Source organism: Syngnathus leptorhynchus, chromosome 14, assembly GCF_054491065.1.
Source record: "Syngnathus leptorhynchus isolate UIUO chromosome 14, UIUO_Slep, whole genome shotgun sequence".
Lineage (NCBI taxonomy): Eukaryota > Metazoa > Chordata > Actinopteri > Syngnathiformes > Syngnathidae > Syngnathus > Syngnathus leptorhynchus.
The window spans coordinates 7,282,902-7,310,142 of NC_141208.1; the positions used below are offsets into that span (position 1 = coordinate 7,282,902).

At 42.2% G+C, this 27,241-nt stretch overlaps 1 protein-coding gene across 3 annotated transcripts; it reads right to left on the minus strand.

Moving 5' to 3' along the window:
* Positions 1 to 635: 635 nt before the first annotated feature.
* Positions 636 to 27,113, minus strand: zswim5 (zinc finger, SWIM-type containing 5). 3 transcript variants are annotated; one of them, XM_085929727.1, is made up of 16 exons: positions 26,526 to 27,113; positions 7,236 to 7,423; positions 6,875 to 7,043; positions 6,074 to 6,222; positions 5,721 to 5,871; positions 5,189 to 5,311; positions 4,748 to 4,945; positions 4,520 to 4,666; positions 4,289 to 4,426; positions 3,832 to 3,983; positions 3,480 to 3,582; positions 3,019 to 3,154; positions 2,738 to 2,895; positions 2,495 to 2,658; positions 2,175 to 2,256; positions 636 to 1,911 (listed from the first exon to the last, which is right to left on the minus strand). In XM_085929727.1, the coding sequence occupies exons 1-16, from the start codon at positions 27,046 to 27,048 to the stop codon at positions 1,049 to 1,051; spliced, it is 3,444 nt and encodes a 1,147-aa protein (XP_085785853.1). In that variant the 5' UTR covers positions 27,049 to 27,113; the 3' UTR covers positions 636 to 1,048. The 3 variants fall into 3 exon arrangements, with proteins under 3 accessions (XP_085785853.1, XP_085785852.1, XP_085785851.1); XM_085929726.1 differs by having other exon boundaries at positions 4,769 to 4,945; positions 5,135 to 5,311; XM_085929725.1 differs by having other exon boundaries at positions 5,135 to 5,311.
* Positions 27,114 to 27,241: the final 128 nt, after the last annotated feature.

Here is a 27,241-nt window from a genome sequence, read left to right on the forward strand (position 1 = left end):
GGCTTTTTAAATATAATGAACATTTCTTTTCTGGGTATTTTGGGGGGAAAAGTGTCAGTAAGCAACCAAAGTTACAACTATATTTACTAATTTCATAGAGGAAGTTGAGTTGGGAAATTCTCAAGTTCCCACAAAAGATCTTACGATGCAAAAAAGAACTTTAGCTACAGGCAGAGGGAAGAGCCGCTGATAAACAAAGGCCAAATATATCTCAACCCCTCCAACCGAATACCAGATGACATCATGTGGCTTGGACAAAAAAAAAAAAAAAACCGCGGAGGCTTGACAATATATTGCTTAACAGTAACATCTTGAATTAGTATGCGAAAAATGGTCAACGCAGTTCAAATCGTTGAGATTAGTGGCAGAATATAACAAAATAAAGTCCAAATTATAGTACACATGTGCATGGAGCCTAAAGTAGAGCAGCTCTACCAATGCTTGTGATGAAATTATGTGGGAGTTGGCCTTACACTGATTTTGGTCAGGTCTTTGGAATTTTTTTGTTGTTGTGGCTTAAACACTCTACATATGAGCCCTGAATAAAACAAGGTGATTTATCAACAAGGATGTCGAAGCGGATACAGTTGAGGTATGATAGTAACACTTTGTGTGTTGTCATCCTCAGTGGGTTCTTTTTGTTTTTATAAACATTTTAATGTTTCTTCCATTTTTTTTATGGCCCACTTCTTCCCAGCTGCTTTTGGTTTTTGTGCCACGTGTCACATAAAAAGAAAAGCTAGTTCTGCTTTTCACAACCTTATGACTTTTTTTTGTTTTGTTATGTAATTCAACATTCGTTGGTAGCGGGCCAGGAAGCCGTGTTTTGTTGTTCATCATATTGAGCCATTTGCCCCTTTTAGCAGTTTCAGTAGAGCAATGCTTCCTGGTTCACATTCAACAAACACAACCACCACATTGGAGGGAAAAAAAAAATAGTCAATCAATGGCTCAACTTAAGAAGTAAAAACACAAAGAATTCAAAATTTTAAACAGAAATATATAAGGTGAAATACTTCCTCTAAGGAAGGGGGGGGGTCGTTTGGGGTCAACCGAATCGTTCCCTAACCAGCATCATGAGTTTCTTCTTGCCCTTGTAGATTTGTTTGAGGTTGTCTATGAACTGGGCAAATTGAATGTGGCCATCCTGCGCCAACAGGAAAGTTTCCCGTGCTTTGCTCAGGAACTCAATGAACTCACCGTAGTGCCGCGGACTGATGTGTGTCAGTCGAGAGTGCGTGGTGTTGATGTAGGCCGAGATTGTAGCGTCCAGGAGTTGCCGCAGAGGCGCTTTGTCTGTTGCCATCAGTTTCCCGGAGTTCCTTCTGCCGGGAATGCCGGCCAGACCCGGTGCAGTCATGGTGCACCGGCGCAGGATATCAGATAGCACAGTGGCGCAGTGCACTCCCTTCACCACTAGGGGGATAATTGCAGCCAGTTCGTTTTTCCCCAGGGAGTGACTGAGCGCGCAGGCCCACAAAACGTCATTAATGGCTGGGTGGGTGTCCTGGTTGTAAGCCAGGTTCAAGTGGCTCATAGCCAGGGAGGCTAACTTAAACGAGCGCAGCGGGTACCCTCTGTGCTCCATGTACCTGGCGATGGTAAAGAGCTGCGAGTACGTCATCCCCGTGGACGCCGCGTCGATCACAATTTGGTAGGCCGTCTCGAAGGCGATGTGGTCTTTCTCGCAGAGAGTCAGAGCAGACAGGGCGCAGTTCTGCGGGTCCTTCATGGCGCACTGCAGCGCTAACGTCCTCGCGCAACTAGCTAGCTCCTCTCGTTGGGTATAATCCAAGCTGAGGCGCAGGATGGTGTTGTGGGACATGACGGTGGCTGCAACAATACTGGTGGCTTCGGTGGGTGTGAAGAGGGTGTACCAGCTCTGCAAAATGCTCACAAGGGCACGAAGACCTGAGAGTAACAGTGACACACACAATGGAAGAAGATGTTGGTGTGAAAAGATGTGCCAACACATGGATTAGTAAAGATTTAGAACTTCAGATGCTACAAGTCGACGGCAAAGCACTACATTTACATGAGACAAGCTTTGGTCCAAGCATTACTAAATGGATTAACTGACACATCCTTAAAATCAATCTTATATGATATAAGGACATGATCATGTATAAGTGAAGGGAAGCTCTTGGAGAGGGCAGGATAATATTTCGACGTACCGACTTCAGTGGCACAGGTTACCAGCCAGCGGACCATCTCTCTCCTTCTCCAGTTGAGCGTGGACAGAGTCATCCTCATCACCTACAACATGATTGGGGACAAAATGATCGTGCGACTGTGTACAAAGGAAAGAATAACATCTTGCATATCTATGAATTGCCCATACAAACATCAGAAGAGTTGTTGAGTTCGCTTATTTATTTTGCAGGTAGAAAATATTGTTTGCAGTGACGCAGATTGGAAAATAAAACACTGTGCCCTTGCTTTTAGAATCACAGATGTGTCCTAAAAATCTCAAACACACAGGTACACACACTACCTGAAGTCCGAGCTCCAAGGCCACATTGAGTAGAGTTATATCAGGCGGGCTGTCTGCAGGCGTAGCGATTTTGAAGGCATCCTGGGCTAGTTTAAAGATCAAGGACGAAGAATGGATGTTTTTCTGAATGACTTCCAGAACTGTCCGCAATCTCAACATGTCACCTAGAAATAAGGAGAAAAGTATTTTGATTTGCCAAAATCTGAATGAGATGCCCATTCGGGGGTAATGCTTGGACTGTACCTTTAGCAGCGGTTAGCATAGTCGAAGCCAGCTCACACTGCTGCGACTCCAAGTGCCCCAGAGTGAACCAGCGTGGATATCTACTTGGAACGATGGAAATACCATGATGAGGTTGACCCATATCACCGGAGCCCGCGGATGATTCCAGAACTGGCAATCTGAAAAAGAGAATGCACAACTTCAGGCTCATTCAATAGAAGAGTGTTGGTTTTTACATATACGTTTCGATAGAAGTAAATGAGAATTGAAGGCACACGAGCACAGCGGTTGAAAAGTCTGACCTCATGGCGCGGAGAGCCACCTTATAGGCCAGGTCTGCATCGTGTGGCAACAGGGCAGAAAAGAGGTACTTGGCAAAAGTGTGCATAGGAACACTCTCCCTGTGGATGACTTCACCAAGACCGCTGAATGGACCAGCTGCGTAGAAATAAGAAAATAAATCATTCTCAGTTTTCAAGAAACCATGTTTTTCCATTCACTGGCTCCAAACGTATTCATATTGATTTTTTTTAAAGTGATTTTATTTTTGTTGTAGTATGAAAACATCTGAGTTACATAACAATATTTCAGATATTCATTTTTTTATGCTATTTTATGTCTGTACGGCGACTTTGAGTGCCTTGAAAGGCGCCTTATAAATAAAATGTATTATTATTTTTGTGTAGACTTCAATTATTTTCAGACACATAAGTCTTCTGCAAACACTGGATTGTCATACAATAATGCCTGTTGAATGTTGTACCTTCTAGTAATTGTATGGCCTGTCTCCGGAGGGTCTGAACCAGCACGTTGTCCAGCTCGAGCTCTTGCAGCTTTGTCACAATTTGCTCTTCGTTTCGGCACACCTTCAAAACAACACGCATATCTCAAAGGTTACAAATTGCACAATATTATGCACAGCATATGCTCAATACCGCATGTTGCAATACACACACAAAAAACATGTTTTCATTTCATTTGAGCACACGTTTGAAAACTACAACAAATAAACAGATAGAATTCATTTGCACAAAACGTTTAATTCATCCAGAGAAAAGAAATCTACTTCATGCACCTATTTTTTTTTCTGAGAACAAAACACCATGCATCCATACCTTCTCCTGAGCGTAGAGACCTTCTGGCATAATCCTTTGTTGGCCCATGCCCATCAGAGTCACCTCCAAGGCTAGAGTCAGGTAAGACTCTCCTCCGTCATGACTGCCCCACACTGGCACATGGTGGTAGACAGGACGCCTGGGCTCACCCTCTTATAGATGGAGAAGAAAAAAATTCACCCGTTCAATCAACCCAAAGTTTCTAACCCTGACTTTTAGCTATTGGATTAAAGCTTAACAGAAGTGTATAGGGCATGAAATGTGGCCTGCGACCAAGGGTCCACATGTTCAACTCCCTGACTACGATTGGGATAATAAGTAAATGAGCAGCAGCCTTCCAGGAACAATAAAATAGAGAGGGACACAGCAAAAAGGATGGTGGGGCAATACGATGTCGTCTCGGAGCTGCAGAGATTTACCAACCGAAATACGAGCATTATTCAGTTTGATTTCGTACCTCCGGTGTCCATAGTGCTGTCGTCATCCACTCGGCACGTTTCGGTGAGTGTTGTAAACAGGCAGCCAATGGGGTCCAGAGGATGTCCTACCCAACCCTCCAGGTTTGTGGTGGTAGTCACTCCCCTTTGAAGAAGATCTGGGGATGGACAAGAGCAGATGAAGTGGAACCCTGTATTGATAAAAAAAAAGATAATCCCAAAAATGCGGTCGGTGAGCATGAGTATGTTACCTTTCTTTTGATGTTTATAGATATCCATCTCACGCTGCTGTAATAGACGAAGCGTGTTGATGATGGCCACTGCCAGTCGCAAGGCTTCCCTGGAATAACCATGGGAACGCAAGGCATCGACACGAGCGCATGCCGTCGGTACGTGATCTGTATGTTTGACAAGAGGCGCGCAGAAATTCACCACTGGTCATTGATTAACATTTTCAATGTTTGACATACTTCACTCACTGTGTGCGTGTGTACGCGTACCGAGCCAGAGGGGCAGGCCCTGTGGATTAAACAGTAGACTCTCCTCGTCTCTCTGGTATGACGGAGACATGTAGTAATCGCTGCTGATGATTCTCTGAAGGTGGCTGCCCTGCCAGTGGAGGTTGCAAGCCTCGACCGCCCGGCTGAATACAGTCCTCCTTGGCCTGGACAGAGAGTCTGACAAGCAAAACACGCACTTAGCACTAGGCAGTGTTGCTTGTTGTTGATAATGGCATTATCATGTATACTTGGTATCAAACACTCATATGTAGTGTCAGAACTTGTACAGTATTTTGAGTGCTATCAGTGCCCCCTGATTATGAATGACTACTGTATCTTGGACTGCATGCGTGTTTGCGTACTGACCCTGTACAAGGTTGCTCTGCGGCAGAGCATTAGTAATGTTTGGGAGCTCGCTACCATAGTTGCCATCTTCCAGCGGGCACACGTCCATGTCGCTCCACTTCTTCAGCTGCATGAGCCAACTGCTCTTCTCCTCACTCTTACAGTGGGGGTTTAACACCACACACACCCACAATGCACCTAGAGCAGTCAAGTCAGCAATTTATAGTCGATGCTTTTTGAGTGATTAAAATACTGTGTTAAAAAAAAAAAACATTGGTGAAGACACATTTTTAAAAAAGGCCTGATTTTCTTTTCTTTTTTTTAATGTTATTTCAATACGAGACAATGCCTTCCTCTGATTTTGTCAAACATGTGTCAATACTGCTATTTTTTTCTGTCTTTGTCAAAGAGGTGTTATTTCTGTTTCAGATGCATGTCATGATCCCACTCGCTCACCCAGGAAGTGTTCTCATTGACCTCCTAAATGCTCAGATTGATTGCACAGAAGCTGAGCAGCTTTATTGATTTAAGGGCTTCATTATTCCATGAGGAAAAGAAAGGCCGAGACAGAGAGAAACTACAAAAAGCTTTCACTGACTGTACTTACCCAGCTCATCCCAAAGTTGTCTACATTTGTCCGTCATGCCTGTGCCTTGTTGTCTCCATAGTGACAATCGAGGGTCTGCCATAAACTGTTCCGTTATGAGAGTCAGCATCCTGGCACCATTGGAGTCACGCATTCTTAACATCTCGCGCACCTGGAAATCCCCCAAAACATAAGTGTTGTCACATTTTGGAATCAGCGGTCACTCATGTCTGTCAGTACTCGCGTGGTATTTCATGGTTTGCACAACAATATACCATATAATTTGATCTTCTGTGTGTTCAGGCTGCTTACTAGTGCATTTAAAGAGAAAGTTGGGAGGAATACGGACATGAATCAAGCAGAGCAAAATGTACCTTAGCAAACATGGAGTTGATCTGCTTCCCAGAACCGTAGTATCCTCCCTGGGACAAAAACTGCTTGACTTGTTCCCGGACTTGATCTTCATCCAGATGCCAGCAGTTGTCATCGTCAATGCTTGCGCCGGCAGTTGGATCGGGAGCACCTGAATAAAATGATTTAAGAAAAGCAGGCTATCATGAGAGACATGCTGACAAAAAGGTTTTTTCGACTAAACAGGTCAAGAGCATGGTAAATTGATTTTTTTTTTTAAAAAAGGCTCTGTAGAAAACAACATTAGACTTCCCGCGCTCAAGCAGGATTTGCTAAGCGCTGCAAAGTGAACTAAACAAAATGTGGAACTCAGTGTTTATTTTGATTTCTGCAGCAGGATGTTTGCCAGCACAACTTTGCTTTGGTATTCCTTTTCCTTCTCTGTGTGTGTTTCTACATCCAATTTGGAAAAGGGGCAGGGGTTACTTTGATCAAGAAAGAAGCTGAGCAACTGAGACCACATATTTCAATCTTCCTGTAGGAAACAAACCAGCAACATTCTTCAATTAAAGCCTTCCATGTGGATCAACAGCTTCCATGGCCTGTTCTCTTGTTAAACACAGACAGGAAGCACGATGTGGCTTTGCTGAACTGGAGGGCTGCTGAATGTCAACATTAACACAGGGAGACCAAATTGGGAAAAAAAAGAAATCATTGTATTGTAGGGTTTTTCGAGTTTGCCATATCCGTGATTTACGTCCATAGAGAATAGTTTTGAATATTTCTCTCCAAGCAGACACGTGAGGAAGACTAGGTTGGCGCACCGTGAACTTGGTTGATCTCAGAATTGGATGAGAGGATCTCGTCGGCCAGTTTCTGAGCTGTAGGCAAGACCTCTGTGTGGTGAGCTGTAATCAGGTATTGGACCAACTTCTGCAACTGGTCTCTGTTCATTTGGAACAAGGTTTCTGAGATGGGCAACCGAAGCTTCACCTGAAACATACACACAAGTGACACATAAAATTGACAGGATATAAACATGTCTCCCATTTTACTTTGAACTCTCTTTGTTATGTATGCCTGATAAGCTTGTCCAGCTTTTGTTTACATTGCATTGTTATGGTTTTAAAGTTGTTCCACCTGTTCAGAATGTCTTCTTATAATTGGCTCATGTATATATTTTACCTGTTCAGGCTTGCGGATCCTGTACAGAGATAGCGCCACCACGTGGGCGCAGTAGAAAATATCCCGATTTCCACAGCTACAGGTGACAGAGGTAATCTTGCAGCGATCAAAGCTGATGGCCACCTTGTGGGTGACCTCTGGTTCCAATGTAGTGGCAGGTTCAGTTACCGTGCCACTCAGATGAAACCCTGCACAAGAAAGAAGGTAGAAAATGGAATAATGAGTTGGCTTTTTTTTTTTTTTATCGTGATAAAGAAATAAAACATCTCCACAATAACCTAACATTTCCCCCTCAATTTTATAGTTTTAGAAATTAATTGTCTTGATTGAGGCTGTGTGTGTGATGTTATAAGGGAAAAAACAAGGGAGAACCCAGACGTAGTTATTTGACGCCACATTTAAAACAGACGGCGATTGGTCAGAGCCAGACAATCAGCAAGAAGATGCGAAGGGAGGAAGCGGGAGTAAACTGAAAGGCAATGACGAGCTTATTTTGGGCCATGGCAAAGGGAAATGTGCAAAAATCTTGTTTTCCCAAACCTACACACGCCCAAACCATAACATGACCCAACCCCCCCAAATCCACCCCGACAATTCAAATCTGGGGTATGAGCCAGCATGGTACAGATGAATAATAAGGGCTTCCTAAAGCCATCTCCTGGGTAAAGGCCCTTAACAGGCTTTTCTTTTTCCCTACCAAATGTTGTGAGCGCACACACAAGAAAGCTGTCACACCCTGCGATACAATCAACTGAAAACATCATTCATTGTGGCAAAGAAATAGTGATAAGAAAAGATGGACAGAAAAAAACAAGAGCTCAGAGCCTTGCACCATTTTCCAATAGTGCAGTCATTTCACTGTCAAAATGATATCATGTCTTCAATAACGATATTTTAATAATGACAGTGACTTTTTTTTTTCTTTAGCACACCACTTTTTGTGTCAAATAAGGGCAGAGCCTTTTTCTCTACAGAAAGAAAGATAAGATAGAAAAGAATGGCCATAAAGGAGAGGCGTGGAGTGAAATGAGGAAGTATCTTATTTGCATCGCCAACAGACATGACACAGCCTGTGTGCAACTCTTGCTATGAAACTAATCAGTCCAGACGATAGAAAACCTCCAATAAAGTTAACAAAATGTCATAGCTTTAAACGACTTGCTATCAAATCCAGTGCAAGTAGAACAAGTGTGAATTCCTTGTGACAAAAACCAACAATTTCCACCATTTTTTGGGAAGTTTCCAAACATTTCAAATGTGTTGATAAAACAAATGCCAACACTGCTGGCTTATTGGTAAAAGATTCCGCTTGTGTTGTATGGACTCGCCATACTAGTTTTGTAAACTAGTAGCTGGAGGGATAAGACTTAAAATGCTTTGGGGGGGGGAGAATTATTTTGGATTTTAAGAATTAAAAGATCCTGAGTGACAAATTCAGATTGTTAACCTATTGTGTGTCTGAAACATGAAGCGTTTGTTGCTACATCAAATTATACTACAAGAGCTCTCTGTTATTCACGTGAGTGCTCCTCAATGTGTGGTAAAGAGAAACAGTGTGTCTTCAGCAGATGGGGATGCAATGACACTTGATTTAAATTTAAAAAAATAAAAAAGGATGCTGCATCCGGCAGCCTGTGTGTATACATATACATACAAACATAAAACGCAGCACACAAAACAACCTTTCAAAGCCTGCTTGCTTTTGTTCTAAATGCCAGGACCAAAATTTAGTGGCAAAAAAAAAAAAAAGCCAGTGATATTCACCGAAGATATCATTAATCTCTCACACGACACACAGACCGCTATTTTGTTTTAAATTGCAAGCAGCGTATTCATTTTGATCAAAGGTGATTTACGAGTGTGCTACATAGAATGATGCAGTTAAATCCAAAAGGGAACATACAACTCTGTGTAGCGCCGGTGTCACGCTTTCGCTCTTGTGTTATGTGTGCTTGCTTTTTTGACAGTCCGCTGCTGACATCTCACCAACAAAGTATTTTATCGCTGTGTGCTTTCAGTTCTCCACACATAATAATCCACATTCCCCAAAAACTTTTAGTTTCACTTAAAATGAAAAGCAATGCAATATTGATTTACATCTAGAATGAATGTGAACATTTATGTCCAAGGAATATAGACTAGTAAGGAAACAATAAAATGTGAGCGTGGAATGGGGGAGTGGAAGACAACAGCCGCCATTGTACATCTTTCCATTGTGCATCCACAATTGCACACACAGCGCCGCCATCTGTCACGCAGTGAAAACCCCGCCCACCTCACAGCGAGTCAACCAATGAGGAGGCAAACAATTGCTCATGCTCATAGGCCATTAACCCTAATCAGCTGGGAGAATGGAGCCGGGCGGTGCGCCAAAGTATATGTATGTGCACGTACACGCATAGACACATTTAAATGACAGCAGCCTTATTCCGTTAATGCCTCCCCACAGACAAACCCAGCCCTCTCATTTCAAATTCCAAATAAATAATCCATTGATTTTCCCCAAGGTTCTACAAAAAATATGACACATTCCATATATCTCCAAACAAACTTGCATTTCAAAACCGATGCGGTTCGCACGGATTGGCGGGAATGCGTGCCGAGTGTCGAGGATGATGCGTCTCATGGCATGGGGGCAAATTTGCTTATTTGCCCGGTCACTGGTGTTTGAAGACAGAAGGGGGGGGGGGGATGAATAATACAATATATCGTTGAATTAAATAACCAATACACTGACAGTAAATATGGATATTTTTTCACAACACACAATCACAAGGTGCATCGGGAGGGGTAAAGTAGGTGGAAGCAGTGGTTGGCCATGAAGAACGGATGCCTAAGACCCACCGGCAAGTTTTGTCTCTCAAGAGACTCGTTGGCTTTTACAAGAGAGATGACGGGAAAAAAATATAAAACGTAATTAATGTTCATGGCATGAACTTGGGTTTTTTTTGAGGGGGGGCTATGCACTTGTAGATTTACTTTGTACATTGTATCAGGTTTTGGCCTAAAATGAATCCAGAATTTCATATTTTCCTTTTTATGTTTATTTTTTTTCTGTTTGAGTCACATATACATGTCATGAAATATCATTTTAGCACAATTACCACCCAGATTTTGACTAGTGATGTTCAAACATCATCTTTTCCTGCAGTTACCAAACGCACAGGAAACGAGCAGTGGGAAATATTTTGTGTTCCGTTTTAACCTAGCATTTTGAGAGGTTGTAAATATGTACTATCCTATAAATACAATTATTGTAGGGTTTTTTTTTTTTTTGCACGCTTCAGTCATTCCTTTATGATTTGTGTAGTAGCCAAGGCCACACACAAACCTTGTCTCCATTCTTTCTCCTTCAGCCCTCCCAGCTCCATGCCCTGGTATCTATCCATCCCCCTCCAGCAGCAAACGTATCCCCTGCAGCCCTTCCCATCTCCCATCTGTTCTGACAGCTCCAAGGTTAACACAGCACCCCTTTTTGCACGCTCCCACTCACGCAGACACCCACATGGCCGTGTATTCAATCAGCCATCTATCTGTGCACAACAGACGTGCATATGCACAAATACACATTGGCCACACTGAATCATCTCCTCCCTCTGCCCATCCATCTATGCATCCATCCATCATTCAGTCATCCATCCCCTTCCTCTTTACGCTGTTTGCTGATGCGATAACAACCAGATTGTTTCATTTGTGATTTCCCAACAGCTCTGCCCCAACACGCACACAAACTCGGTAACCGCAGGGACTCATTTGTCATGTTTTCACTGAATTGATTACCTGATCTTCTCTTTTCTATTGCAACAGGGGGGAAAGGGCAAGGGGGGATGTTTGGGGTTCATGGCAGGTTAATTAAGTGCCTTTCATCTTATGTGTCAGTGTAAAAAAAAAAAAAAGCAAGCGACCCAAAATACAGCTCTGGCGAAACAGGTGGAAGTCAGCGAATTGCCCACCTGACTGACCAGGTTAGGAATAAAAATAGTTTTGTCGTAAAGAACCACTATCAGAATGATGATATGCTTTAAGTACACACACACACACACACATGCACACACAACACACACCTAGAGCTGCTTTAAGGTAAACAAGGGGGTAAGGAGGAAGGTATGGCGTCCTTTCCTAGCCTGCATCTAAGATTCAATCAAGGATTTTATCTGTCTAATTTGAAAGGAAGCCATAGAAGCAGAGAGCCAAAGCAGCTCAATTCAAGACAGGCACACATTCTGCTGTCAAAGGACTCACTTGGTCAATTCAATGCATTGTATTGTAAAGGGTGTGCATAATAGCATTGAATGCCATTTTAAGAGGAAATAGCTGAAATGCTGCTTTCGGCTTCCACGAGAGCTCAAAAGGTGCAGTCTGATAAGAGCTGGCATGCTCACACACAAACACATTGTGTAGAACGTGAAGCTGAACTTCAGGTGAAGATCAATCGAAGGACATGTGAGTGTGTATGCCAAAAGCTGTCCTTTCACCGGTTTGTGTAGATCCTGTTAACTCAAGGCTAAATAAATCCAGAGCTAACATTCATTTGCTTTTTGTTGGCTACTGAAGCTGGGCTCTGTGTTCGGCTATCTAGCAAGTTCGGGCCTGAAAGTTCTCATTTGTTATCAAAGTGATAACTTTGCAACATATAAGACATCAGATTTTTAGCCAGCTTCCACAAGAAAAGAACATCCATGTGACCAAACATATCATCTCTTTGAACAACCGCAGTTGACCGTGGGTCCACACAAGACCTTGACCACGTCTTTTGTAGATAACATGGTCCATAGTGTCAAAGCTGTCGTTTTTGCAGACACTGGCTGATTGTAAGGTCCATAACCTAAACAAAAATCTGAAAGAGCTTGACTGCACCAAATTCTAATCCGCTTACACACCGACAAATCTGACATCATGAAAACCATGACCAGTGTCATTTTCAACTTCTGCATTGACTGCATGGCATTGTATCAAACAATTAAAACTCAATTATTAGTTTGATTCCCTAGTTTGGTGGACACTACAAGAGTCGAACTCCACTGGTTACACATATCTCCTGCCAATAATGGATCAATGTGCAACCTCGGCATTGCATGACTGCGTCACTAGATCTGGGGTGAAATAAGGTTAGGCACCCCTGACGTACACGATTTAATCTTGTACCTGTGCTGATTCTCACAATTTTGTCTGGGGTGCATGTTAAGCTCTTTGCTGCCACGTGTTCAACTTATTCTCCTGTTTACTACAACCACCATGGATTTAATGAAAGAAGACCAATCTAATTTCATTTTGTCATTCGTATCAAATGTGCACTTGACTACTGCAGTATACTGTACGCACATCAACAATGTAATAGTATGTCACTGCCATGTGCACAAAAAAAAAAAAAAAGACAGAGCAGATAATTACTATTGATTTTTCAGGACACTCTTTACTTCCTCTGCAGCTAGCAAGAAAAACATTGGTTGTAGTTTTGTTCAATTTGATTTCCATTCAACATTTTTGGGGGAACAAAAAGGTCATGACATTTATGGTGTGGTGGAACCATCTGCATGTCTGAGGTTAGGAACCTTTCCACCTACGGATTAGACTCCACCCCTGCAGATCTGATCATGGTGAGCTTTGCACAATCACGCATGAAATGAATCATTAATGAAATGTAATGAAAACAGCTTGCAAGCCAACATATAACCTGAAAATCCACACATGCCCTCTCTCGCACACACACACTTTCAAATAAGGGGGTAGGGACTTCTGGTTGACTTCATCTAGCTCTCATCAAACCCTGCCACCATATGGGGATGGGGCCCAAACCAAAGGGGGATTTGAGTGTGTGCATGTGTGTGTGTATTACAGAGACAGTATTAAAATGGACACAAAGGGCATTACCAAATCAGCTTGAATGCATTATGACGCCACTCTTGCCAGATTAAGAGGACCCCCTTTCAACTCATCTACCCTGAAGATGTGTTCATCTTAAAGCAGCTCGAGACACTGCAGTTTTACCACTGTAGTAATAATCACGTTATTAGTCCACCATCTTTAATTTCCAGGTTTCTCTCTTTTGCTGCTCTCTTGCTTTGAGACACACAGAGGAGTTGACGTGGCAGAGAGTCATGCTAGAGCTTAATCTGATCAAGTGTGTGCGTATTTCTCGCAGCAAATCGGATGTCAGCCATGACTTGGAGTTATCCTTCGAAGTCACTCAATGCCGGTTGTGCGGCGTTGGTTCGGATAGCTCCAAAGTGAGGCCGATGTTGCAAGGTATGTTGGCGGTCAGTGCCCGCAAAAAAAAAAAAGCAATACAACAAATCTGTTTAATCGTTTAAAGAAGTGCCAGCCAAGTGGTTATAAGGAAAGAATGAAAATGCGAGCTGAGTCGTCACCGTCTGCCACAGCCTCCAGCACACGCACGCTTAAGCACGCCCCAAATAAAGTTGACATTTGTTTTCATTGTTTTCATTTTCCCCAAGGGGGCAATTTGTGTATTTTGGGTCCTGCATACCTGCAAAAGCATTGGTTCTGGTGTTATTTTACATTTTCTACCCTTATTTTACTGAGTATTTTTATCTATATTTTTATTTTCTTTTTATTTTGGTTAATTTGTTTTGTTATTTACTTTGTTTTGAAGTATTTCTAGTTTCTTCAGTTTTCAGTGCAGATACTTTAAAACAGGTAATTTGGGAAAATAGGTAAAAAAAAATAAATAAAAAAAAAATCAATATAATAATCGAGATCGAATGATATGGAAAAAAAATTGTGATAATATTTTTTGCCATATCGGCGCAGCCCTAATGTCAACAAAGAAGGATGCACATGCAGACGTGCACGCACTCACACACACACACACACACACACACACACACACACACACACACACACACACACACACACGGAACAAAGATGGCGGAGGCTGGTAAACAATGCTATACAATGCCGTTTAGAAGCCTTGAGTTCACAAAAGAAAATACTTCCAAATGCCTGACATTCATTGAGCTTGTCTGTCACCCTCATACTAATACATAACTGCTAAGTGTGTTGAGAGAGAAACCTTGACAACATTCAATAGGGAATAGATATTGTTCCTCAGAACATTATTTCTCTCCACAAATTGCCTTGCAAATTAAATATGCATTTCACTTATTTTCACTACAATACAGATGCATCAGTTGAAGTGTGTAGCAAAAAGTTTGTCAGCTATAAAAAAAATAATAATAATAGTTATAACACAAAAAAAACATACAATTGCCAAGCCAGACCCATTTTGTATCATTCTCGCGCTGCTACCATTTATGGTTTATGATCAATAAATATGACAGGAAAAGATCACACCATTTTATTCTCCAAGTCATCACTGTGTTCACAACAATGTGGAGTCCCCCTGAGCTGGGTCTGTTAAGCCTTCGCGATTTGCTATGTTAACAAAAGAACCTTTGTCATAGCCGTGTAGACAAAACTTAGCTCCTAAATCACCCCACAATATTAGTGTGCATACACCACAGTGGCTACTCCTTTTGTAAATGAACCAAACCAGGATTCAAATTCCTGGAAGAAAGAGAAAGAAAGAACTCAAAACCAAATTCCTGTCATAGTGCTGCTCGGAAAGAGTAAGTAAAGTGGTTGGTCATATTGGGTACGACAATATTTTGGAGTCTTGGTTTTTTTGTGTGTGTGTGCGTGTGTGTGTCTGCCAATTGGCATCAAACAAAGTTACATGATTCAGCATTGATTGAGCATTATTTTTATTTCCATGCATAGGTTTCATTTGACTCACAGTGTTGGTTAATGAAACCTGATGAGGAAACATTCAGGTCTTTTTCTTTTTTCTTAGCATCCTGTGGATCAACACAAGATGTCAACACAGACTTTTTGATTCAATTTATACGCTAAAAAACAGCTCTATTGCCTTTTACGTGCACCTCCTATGTTAGATACATTGCATATTTGAATGAATCTCCTTTTCCTGTATAAATATTGTGGGTGACAGAAACAAACCAAACACTCTCAACTGTACTTGACAATGAACTGATGAAAGACTTGCAAACAATTCAGGGCTGAATTCTTATTACTTGCACTGGATGAATCAGAAAGTTAATGAAGAGAAGTACAAGCCTGTGCAAAGTCAGCTAGTATTCCCATAATCTTAATGACGCAGATAAGCACAATGACACACAAAAAAAACTCTTCACAATTCTAAATGCAGAGTTCTACTGTGGTTTGTTCTTGCTTGTGTTAGGAATGTGTTGAGCAAGGTTCTGGACATGTGTGCATTTTAATTCATGAAACCATGAGAGTGGATGGATGGTGTGTGGATGGTATGATAATCATTTCCTAGCCATGTTCATTTCTAAAGACAAATTATTTGATTATTATGGCTCAATGCATTTGTACTGGGCAACAATGATCACGAAGCGACCCGGACCGAATGTCCATGCTAGAGGTCACCAACGTGGTGCCAATGGATCACATGGGTAGCCTGTAAGCTTGCTCTAAAAACAGCTTCCCAGTGATGGGACACTGTGATTTTCTAGGAATTTTGTCAAAGTGATCATTAGAAAATGTAAACGCTGGCAAAAAGTCATCGACACAAAGTGTTACATCTGTTTCCAAATTTTTATGAGAAATCATAATCAATAATGATTCATGAAACATATCATGGTAACATTATTAATAGTCATTTGAGCAAATTTGTTATTTCGAAGGAGGCTTTTCAAAATGGCAGTTCTTTGTATTAAATCTGTACCTCTGAGATTTAAAATGGTTGGTGACTCCAACTTTTTTCGAAATATTTTGGTCCGGTACAAAACCACGCACACGTGCACAGCATCCATCTATTGAAACTCACATTTCGAGTTCTCTCCCTTGATCAATGTCAGTCCCATAAAACATACAAACAAAAGCAAAAGGGGAAAGCAAGTGAAAGCCTCTTCACAACAATGTGTGCTGTGGGCTGAATACAGAACACAACACAAAACAAAAGTGTGAGTGACAGCCAACTGGCTTGGTACCACTTGGCACAGCCAAGGCCTGCTTGTCTTTGGCCTGACAATAAAACACACATTTATGCACACAGACAATGCCGCCCACTCTTCTCAGGTGTAAAGAAAAGTAACAGCACTCAACACTTGAAACAGGTTCTTTTCATCAGATCTCAGTGAAAAGATGCACGACAAGATGTCCCTCCTATAATCCTCTGAACAAAAAACAGAAAATTGAAACTCTGATGAGGGCTGGGGGTGGGGAAACTGTAGTAGCATCCAAACATGTAAGATCAGCATACTGACTAGTATGACTAGAGATGTTTTTGGCCAGCTCGAATTGCAGCAGTTATCACTCTTTGTCAAAAATATTACTTTTCTGACAATATGACATGATAATAAAATGAGGATGATATAATGGCATGATGATAATAAACTGACTGGCAATTTTATTTCTTTGTCACTGCTGCCTAAAAATCCAATACTGTTGTGCTTCTTTTTAATATGAGCTCTTTTTTTTATTTTTATACAGCATCAATATCTCCGACCGCACATAATCATGCTATTGTGAGGTTTATATTGTGATAATATCACATATTTGAATATCATTACCTAGCCTCAGGTTAAGAAAGTGTCTTAACAAGTTGTGCTCATGTGAAAACCTTGTAATTTAGATGGGAAAGTGAAATAAGACCACAGGGTAGACATGAAAGTAAAAAGGGATGCAATGAAGGGCTTGTGTGAAAAAAAACAACCAGTACAAAAAGTGCAAGCGAGGGGGGGCGGGGGTGCAGGCGGGCTTACTCAGCAGGAAGCTGTCTGCCAAGGCAGGAGTCAGGCGGAGGCCGAGTGTGATGTCTGCGTGTGTGTGCACGCATGCGTTATGTCTGTGTAACTAAGGAATATAGTGGCCACGTGCCAAACACAATGAACTGCAAAACTGGACGCGCGTGCATGTGCGCGTCGGCGTATTGTGTTCGGGGGGGGGGGGGGGGGGGGGGGGGGGGGGGGGGGAGTACGTGTTTGCATTCCTTGCATGCATGCTAGTGATTTCTCCGAAAAAAAAGTGAAAGGGGGCAACAGAGGAAGAGTGGATGGAAACATCCTGGCTGTATCAGCCCACTAACAAAGTTAATAAGTGGTGGACAAGATAAGAAGAAGCAACTGAAAGCTGCTGTAAATATCAAAAGCCTTGAAAATTATTATTATTATTTTTTTTAAAGGCTAGTTAAGTTGGGGAAGAGGAAAAAAAAAAAACAGTATGGTGTGTGACGCTTGGAGCATTTGTGCTGCTTTTCTTAGCTCGGAAAAAAAAAAAAAAAGCACTGGTCCCATCTGGCAAGGACATAAGCACAAAGTCATACACAGATATATACATCTATTTATCGTCTTCAAAATGTGAAGAGGGTTAAAGGGTTTCTCTGCTGACTCCTGGGCACTTGTCAAGATGGTCAAGGCAAGCCTTGCATGGGCCTGGCTTGACATTTCGAAAAAATGACTTTTTCTTGCCTTTGTGCTCTTTTAATATTAAAAGCATTCTTTAGCGTTTCCTTCATCCATTTGTGCTGCCATCTATTGAGACAGTTGAAATGGTCACCTGGCAACAGTTTCAAATGTTAACATGTATGTTAAACCCCTAAATGGTTGCATACGTCACACCAGACTGGAAAATATTTCCCGAACACAACAAGCTTTTGCATGTGTAGATTCACATATCAGGTGAGCTCTGGGGAAAAGAATCTTGTGAAGAATCTAGGCCATTTTGATTAAAATTAGAGTGAATTGAAAAGGTGGAGAAAAAGAGGACAGATGAAAGAAAACAATGGGTGTTTGACAATGGCGGAGAGACTGATCATAGTCTTTGAGTATTCCCACAATGAAACACAAAAGGCCCTGCCCCCTCTGTAACCACCGGTTTCCGACTGAAATTGTCTTGGTAGGTGTGCCAGGCTAAGTCGATGGTGTCCTGCAACAGAAGCAATTATATAGCATGGGAACAGAAAAAAAAACAAGAGCATTTCAGATATATACGTAAAATGCCTTCCATCAAAATCAGCATGCTGCCATACCCAGCACTATCGCATTGATAGTTTTCGTGACTTGATTAGCGAACTCCGCTTAGCAATTTCAGTAGAAAAAAAAAAAAAAAAAGAGGAACTGGACAGCCCTTGTCATGGTGATTTTCTATCTGGACGGTATTTTTAATTGAGAGTTTTGCCAGGTCTCGCTTACTGCACCACTCAATTTTACCGGTCCTAAAAAAGTACACACCGGCTCAAATGTTCGGTCCGCAGGTTGGAGTTGGCCCGCAAACAGGTTTCTTCAGCCCCGCCAGGTAAACAATTTAAGAGGGCCTAACCGACAGCCAAAATTTGCTATATGGCCCATGCTTGAAGGTCTCAACCAGACAGATCCGTTTGAAGGTCTCAACCAGACAGATCCCCATGACATTAATCATGCTGTACATGTATGGGGTGGGGGGGCTAGTGCACTTGACTGCTCCGATCAATTTGGCTTGATTCCCTTTTTTTCTTGGGGCATGCCCATCCTCCCCCATTGTAGAACACCTTGTAAGCCCATTACCAACACACACACACAAACACATGTGTGATGAACTGCTGAGAGTGTAATGAGGACCCTCCCTTCCCATTGGCTTTGTGCCTGCATGTGTGTGTCTGTGTGGGAGCCAGAGGTGACAAGTTGCTTGTATTTATTTCTGCATTTGCCTTTCAGCTCATTTTGCGCCTGTTTCCTTCCTTCACACCTTTTTTAAATCTCCCTCTCGTTCTTCCATACTTCACACTCTTGGTGTCTGTCAATTCTCACCCAACCCCCCTGCATAAAAATTATTTTTGTTTTTTCCATCATATCCCCTCATGTGCTCCATTCTACAGTTATCTTACCATTCTTTTCTCTGTGAGAATGCAAAAACTCACAAAGTGGCATGATTGGCAGGCAGGCGTGAAAGAGACAGTGACATGCACACACACCGGCGCACACGTGTGGAAATAACTGACGGAAACCATAAACTTATATATATGACTTATACAGACCAACACGACCAAACACATTTGAACGTGACTCATAGTGAAGTGGAGTCGAAACGTTGAAGGGCTGACTAACATCTCCTTAAACCTTTTAAAACCTGGAATTATTTGTGGTTTTAAAAGCACGTCAAAACCCAAACATGCCCTTATTTGGGTATGTCAAATGTCAAATAAGACGGCCTGGTTACCCCCTTTTTGAAACCAAATAATCTCTCATGTAAACTGCCGATCGAGTTCCTCCTTCAAACGAGTCATTGTTTTCTGTTCTGTGCGGGCTCTTGCTATATCCACAAGGAATCTTGTAGTACAGGAAGTATCTTCCTCACTATAGCTAGCCAAACCTGAGTACATTTCTCGTTTTCACATATTTTCCATCTCTACACATGAAATAACGCAGCGTGTGTATATGGTGTATGTCCGTATGTCTGGCGCGCGACTCAAACAAGCAGATGTAAACAATCATGGCGGAGTTCGGAGATGGGGCAGGAAAGCACACTTTTGGAGCAAGGGGCAAATTCTTTAACAAGCGCAAATGTGTGTGTCATGATGTCTGTGTGTGTCGCTGTTTTAATATTTAAGCTATATTTAAATGTGAGTCGACTTAGTCCATATATAAAATAATAATAAAGAGTACATAAATAAAATAATAAAAAAACGAGCCTGAAGAACTTAACCAAACTGTTTTGGAAACTAATATTTTCTTTCCCAGCAGTAATTTATGAGCGCCATTCAGAGAGTGACGGTGCAGCACAGACAATGACAATTTACACATGGATAAAAACGGAGTGGCTAAGGCTTATTTTCATTGATATTAGAGTGCATGTGAATGAAAATGGCATAAAACAATGCATTCACACCAGCCCACCAATTTAGTAATGCACAGAGAGAGAGGGGAATCACCATAAATGGAGATGCTGTCTTCAAGGAATACCATTGAAAGGCTTTTTAATCCAACTTCACCCTTTTTTGATACAAATGAGGAAATGAACTAAAGTAAATGTAAAATAAAAAAAGACCAAGACGTCCAGATCAGATCAATTCTAATGATAAAAGTTTGAACACTCGAAGGGGGCTAGGGATGATGAATAGTGCACTTAATTTTAAATACAGCATGCTTTCATCTGGCAGGAAGAAAAACGGTATTGTAAAGTTGAGAGACATGCGCACACTCGATGATCATGTGCACATTTGCAACCCAAAAAGGAAGTACATTATATTTTGATTACCATCTCCTTGGCTGAAAGTCAACGTATAGAAATAGTTTCTAATGTATCTATAATGGATGCTTCAAACACAATGCGCTCCTATGGGCACTCACTTGTCAGTCGTGGCTCTAATAGTAGCACTGTTGTTTTGAGTGCTGAGGATCTTGAGGAAGCACAATGGAGACAGCCATTAACTACAACTGTATGTGTGTGTGCACATGTTCCCAATAGAAGAGTGATGACTATCTGTGGCTGACATCTGTGAGCTACTCCTGCCTATTTCCAAGTGGCCGTGGCAAAACAATAAAGCGTGACATGTTCGGCTTTCAAAAGAAAAATGGAAAACAGAGATGACCAATGAATGAGAAAGCAGAAATACAAGAGATTTCTAGGAGATAGTAAAATGTGAGTCCTTGAGTAATCGATGGAACAATTGATACGTTTTAGGCGTTGACTACATGTCATCATCTTCCGTTGCTCCAAAAAACACGACGCCAAACTAACTTTTAAGTTTTGACGGGTAGTGCAACAAATGAGAGAAGACTGTGAGTAGAGTTGTGCTTGAATGACTTCTATCCAACCATCAAGTAGATAGATCAATAGAAGCAGATGAAATGCACCAAGAAAAGGGGCTGGGCATCGGTAAAATGAGCCAAGGTTACGGTTAACGCTGGTTAAATTATTCTGATGCAGTGCAAACACAAAGCCTGACTATCTTTGATTTGCAAATTTGCCAACATGCACATTGTTTACAGAGGAAAACACCCAAAATGTCCTTTTTTTTTTTTCCCCAAAAAAAGATTTTATTCTACCAACGAACAAATACTATGCCTTTCAACTATTTCCTTCCCTTCCATGTCTTTTCACGCAGCCTTTCTCCACATTTGTTTGCCAATTACAACCATACAACATCAGAATCATCCATCCCTTTCAAGTCCAGCCTTCCTCTGACGGAAACGTGGATAGCGGCCAAATGTGTAACCACCATGTGCGCGCATACACACTCAAACACGACACACAAAACTAATAAAAGACAGGTGTGGGATGGTGCAATAACTGAGAACAACAGCAAATGTCTGCTTCAAAAGCTACAAGGACAAAGCTACCATTGATTACGTCCACCCATGAATATAGAAGGTGCGGGAAAATGTTGAAAGATTCTAAACACCGGACAGGAGGAACTTGAGTTTGCTTTATCCCAGCACATGTGCAGTTACTGTATATTTTTAGAACAGTTATTAACTGGAAAAATGGAGTGGATGTGGAGGGATTTGCAAACACTGGCCACAGTTTCAGGTGACACGGAGTACAGGGCTGCCTAATTCACATTTAGTCCCTGTATTTATTTCGATAGAATATAGATCATTTATTTGTATTTTTTTCCCACCAGCCATTCTCAATAAGAATTGGAATTTTAAATGAAAGAATTAAAGGGGGGGGGGGGGAGCTCAGTGGAAGAGTGGCGCATTCAGACTAGCCACTGCACCAACGGATCTCAGCGCTGCCACCTGCCAAAGTGTGTGATAAAACTTATATTGCCAATATAAACAGAAACAATAATGTCTGTAGTGTGAGAGCACACGGCACTAACTGCCCTGTGTCGACTAATGTGTAAATAGTCGCTTGAGGCACTTGGGGAGAAATACATTGCTTTCCTTCTCATCCATGCATTGGAACAGGAAATGTGCCAATTCAGCAATTTTAATGATCAATGCACTGAGAGCATCAATGTAAAGCACAGACCAGACAACAAAAATAGAACAAATATTTTAAATAGCAAAAAAAAAAAAAAAAAAAAAATTTAATATTGCTCTCTTTGAACTTGCAAGACTCCTGCCCTGACTACACGGCCCTGCAGACTTGTGCAACTTGCAGGGGTGGGTAAAAATATTGATTCAGGAATGCATCACAAAACTTTCTTTTTCAATATCTATTCAGTGACTTCTATCCATAATTCATTTCACAATATTGATTCCTTGTGATGCCAAGCAGCAACAAAAACAAGCAGTAGAATCTTAAAGTGCACCTTCTACTTCTAAATCTGACATTTAGATTCATTTTGGAAATTTGGCCATTGACAACCCAAAGATACTTGATACTTTTTGCAACTTTTGAAAACGTTTACCTGGGTTCAAATTGACACTTCCTACCTGGCAGTGTGAATCAGAGCCTTTTAGAAGCACTTGGAAAATCCCCCTGACTGACTGTGACATTGTTTAATCTCGTTCAAGTCTGCTGCCTCACTTTGTCAGAGCCACCATCGCTTCAGAAGGCATTGGGGACCCATTACAGCTTTATGTAACATTCTACAGACAGAGACGTGGAAGGGACACACATGTATTTGCACACAGATCCTTCCTACCCCCCTTTCTGTGAACAAGGTTTTTTTCCGCAGCTGGTTAACAAAGCATGACCCAATAATCCTGAAACTGGACTCAAAGATGAGGAAGCCCCCCCCACCCCATCCGCTAACGCGCCCTTCCCTCCCCAATATCCCATCCTCCTGCTCTCGGAGGACTTTATAACTGGCAAGGGAGCTTCTGGTCATACATGTGCCGTGTTGGGGGAAGTGGGGGTGGTAAATACACAAGCGCTCTTAGCTTTAGCCATTCTAATTAGGACTTGGAGCTAGGGGTAGATTATTACACATGGGTTGATAAGTTGTTGATGAGCTCACACGTCCCTTCAATTAGACAGTGTTACAGTTAAACCTCGACAAACAAAAGACTCGACTTGCAAAGAGTGCATGCATTCTCTGAAGGTGTTTTCAAATCGGATTCGCTTACCATTAAGTGCCAGAACTGTCTTTCCCAGGACTATTTTAGGCTGCTTTAGTTTTGTAGTGTCACAATATTCGGACTAGTATTTAAAGGGGCCCTGACAAGAAACTATTTTTGTTGAGGTTTTTGATCATAAATATGCACCCCACCACCACCACCACCACCAACCTGACTAAGTTCCCAAAGCTGTGAGAAAAATGACCAACATAGCTCAAACAGCACCATCAAATGGGCTGTTTTAGCAAATCCGTTTTAAACGTCACTAACCCCACTTTTTTGGGTTTTATACGTCACTAACTCAGCGCCAACTCTGCCCTCACAAAGTTGAACAACTGTGTAGGTACAACAGGACAACATGACAGTCTGATAAAACCAAAGCAACTTCTCCGCAGCACAGTGTATCAAGGACAACAAAACACTCTTTCTTCTCCCTACACCCGAGCCACCAAAACACTTGCAGTTAGAGTTTATTTATGAACCAAATATGCCCAAACAACTCTTCCGAACCATGTGGCAAACATTTTACTGACGACCGTTTCAGCAATTTGGGACAATACAAGTCTATTTCTGGAGTAAAATCCCTTCAGTAAGTGATCTATAGTTGCCCTTTTTTGAATCGTTAGCTTCGCTGCTAACAGCCCGGTTGATGTAACATCACAGAGCTAAATCAAAGCATATGAGAAATAACTTTGAATACGTCCTTCTGCAGTTGTTGGGTCTCTTTCTCTTTCAATGCTTCATCATCTGGTTCAAAATCAGGATCATACTAACGCACATTCTGCATGTGAGCCATTTTTGCCAACTCTCAACTCTGCAACACATGTAGGCTAACTTCATGATGCAATGACGTAGTTGGTCTGAGGCAATCACCAGGCGCTAACATCCAAGTAACAAGACTAACTGTTCATCCAGGATATTTGTGGACCTGTAATTTTGAAATCAAATTGTGATCAAACAGGGAATAATGAAATTATAGTTATTATGACATTTTGGACGTAAACGTGTCATTTGGTGATCACCTATTGAAACTGAGGTGTGCAAAAGAATGTGTGAATATTAAGGTGCAGATGTGAAAGACTCAATGCGGGACAGGAGAACTAAACCATCCTTCTCCGTCTTTCCTTTCGTCAAAGGACGCTACAGCAAATTGTTTACTTTTCAAACTTAGCTGAAGCAGATGCCTTTGATCCACTTTGAACCTCAACCTTTAAGACTGAATCTCTCCATTTTCCACTATAACCGCTTCAAACAACAAGACATATAGAGGGATATTTATTGTTTGCATTTTTGCACACATTTTATGTGATCTTTGTTACGGCAACATTTATTTGTGAAAGTGCTACATAAATAAAGATGCATTTTGTAAACAGACGCATGTGAAAAGCAGTTGGTAAATCCAAGAGTGTAACCATCTGCTTAATAGTGCATGGCAGCTTATCCAAATTTAAATATAAAAGTCGAAGAAAAAAAAGTTAGCAACTGGTTACCATGTGCCACAAAGTGAAGAGCAGGCCAAATCTTATCTTGACGTCAAACAACTATTTAACTGGTCTTGTGTTTGTTAACAGAGAGACAAAACCATGTGTGGACCTGCTGTGACTGACCTTGGGGGGAGGATGAGAGACATTTAAGGCTGCTGGTGTTTGCTTTCAAATACTATACATACTTTGTTTTTGTTCGTTAAAATGTCAGTTTACACCTGAGGGGATTGTAACTTATTTGACCCCAAAATATGTTTTGAATGACTACATCACATGCACAAAGCAGCATGCTGTGCAAGCTTTTAAGCACGTGGCAGTTGTTGACGATAACCGGAAGTGTCCTTTCTCGCTGTCGCCAACATTCTTTGCATACGGTGCTCGATTACAGGCAATCACCGACCAGCTAGAATTATCCCGACATTAACACTTGAATGAAGGTGCCGCTTTCGGATCATATCTCGCAAGCTTGCACGAGTGCATCGAGCCAGATGGCACTAAACAAAGCTAAAAGTAAATCTCGCTTTCATATTCACAAGTCTCACGTTTCAAGATAGTAATGGAGCAGAATCAATGGCCATTTAAAAAAGATGCAATAAGATACAGCAATCCGAAAGAAGCCACAGTTTGCAGCTTCCCCTGATACCTTGAGGCAACATGAAACCCCAGACAAGCTCCAGTACCTCTCACGCCATATGGCCAAACAAGAAAAAATAGCCCAATAACACTAGGAGGCAGTTTCACCCCCCCACTCTCCATCAGTTTCAATCCCATCCATTTTCGTCATGTCCAATCTCACGTTTGGCTGTAAAGACTAATGAGGCTGACGTTTGGAGAAGGAGCTTTTGCGGAATGGCCCTTTGTTTGAAAACATCCTCTCTGCAGTGCTGGAAATGCGAGACGCTTATCGATCATTTAAACTGTGAGCCTTTTGTGTGGCAAGCGTCTGTGGAACGCACGCAAAGAACGCATTTCAACATTGTAGCTAAACTACTGACTGGAAAACACCAAGCTATTTTCCACGCCGGTGGCGTCCGCGTCTCTTTGTCCACTCCGACCAGCAGCGAGTAAACACAGCCGTGTGATGGGGGGACTTTTTTTTTTTCTTCTTCCACGGATTAACGTCGGATTAATCATAATAAGAGACCCAATAACAGTCTTTGTTCCTTGGCTAAGGCATTGCCAACCAACGGTTAGTTTTGGAAAAAAAGTCTTGCAATTGGGAACTGACAATAACAAAACATAAAGCCCCGTTGAGTCCTTTTGTATCGGTGCCTGTCAGCAAGGAGCACTCGTCCGCGCCTCCCCCTACTTGTCTGCGCGTCGAAGGCTCCAGTCAACTCCGCTCGTCGGAAAAAAAAAAAAAAAAAAAAAAAAAGTCAACATTAACTCATCTTTGAATTATTTTGGTGTTGTTTAAGTTGACCTAAAAACATAACACGCCTTACTTTCAGTGCGGTTCCAAAAAGGGTAGAGAGTGGGTTAAAGCGTAGCGAAGCCACAATAGGAAGCCCTTTAATTTTTAAACAGCAGCTGGTCGGTTATGTTTAGCAAGCAACCTTATCGCCACTCTTGCACGGACATGAGTCCATTTGTCAAAAAATGTCGATTAGGAAGCTTGAGGAAGTCAAACCCATATCACACATAACTCCTCACTCGCGCTCAGGTTTTGAATTTAAAAACTATAAAAACAAAAGCACCGAGTGCGTCAACCAAGCGTGTGCGGTTAAAGATTCTACAGGGACGCGCCGTAAAAGTCCATTGAACCAAAAAGTTGAGCGTTACTTGACGAAAGGAAAAAAAAAAAGATGTCCACTCACCGACTTGCAAAACGTTCTCCACGCAGCCGGTGTCAAGCAACCTGATACCACGGCGAAAAGGCAGTGCATCTCCCGTTCCTACTCCTCCGGTTGTTCCCACGGTCGTCGTACCAGTGGTAGTTCCTCCGCCACCAGCAGTAGTTGTAGGTCCGACTCCGGCAACCCCTGCCCCGCTGGGAGCCGTCGACGGACCCTCTTCGCCGGCTACGCGGCACTGAAACGAAGAGTACATGCATATCTCCTTCTCGTTTCTGGGGAAGGACCAGTAGACGATACGACGCTGGACGGGTTCGGGTATCCGCTCAAAACGCTCCTCTACTCTTTCGAAGGCCCACTTTTCCGCTACTGCCTTCGCGGCACAGTCCAGGAGGGACTCCGGGGAACGATGTCGAGAGCTGGTTAAGCCGCTGCCGTGTCCGGGCCCAGGGCCAGGACCCCGTGGAGCTGGTCGTAGGCAGGGTCGCTTACTAGCCGGTGGTAGGGACAGGAGAGGATGGGGTGGATCTCTTCGTCCTTCCGCCATGGTGAGCCGATCTACACTGACTCGACTCAGCGTGCGGAGCGGAGCGGACAGAGTTTCAGCCGGAACTCGACCACACACGCGCACACTCACACGCGTCAATTGCGCGGATTGCAGACAAGACTTCCTGCTTTATCTTTCAAAGTAAAATACTTTTCAAAGAGAAGGTCGACATCCAATTAAATGTCTGCGCATT

Excerpts from the sequence above, each read along its gene's own strand:
- zswim5 (XM_085929725.1), bottom strand. The coding sequence starts at position 27,048 with ATGGCGGAAGGACGAAGAGATCCACCCCATCCTCTCCTGTCCCTACCA. Across the intron at positions 7,424-26,525 it reads GGAGAACGTTTTGCAAGTCG|GGTTTCATCTGAGTGGCACG; the intron begins GTGAGTGGACAT and ends TTTCTTGTGCAG. Across the intron at positions 3,155-3,479 it reads GGCCATACAATTACTAGAAG|CTGGTCCATTCAGCGGTCTT; the intron begins GTACAACATTCA and ends ATTTCTACGCAG.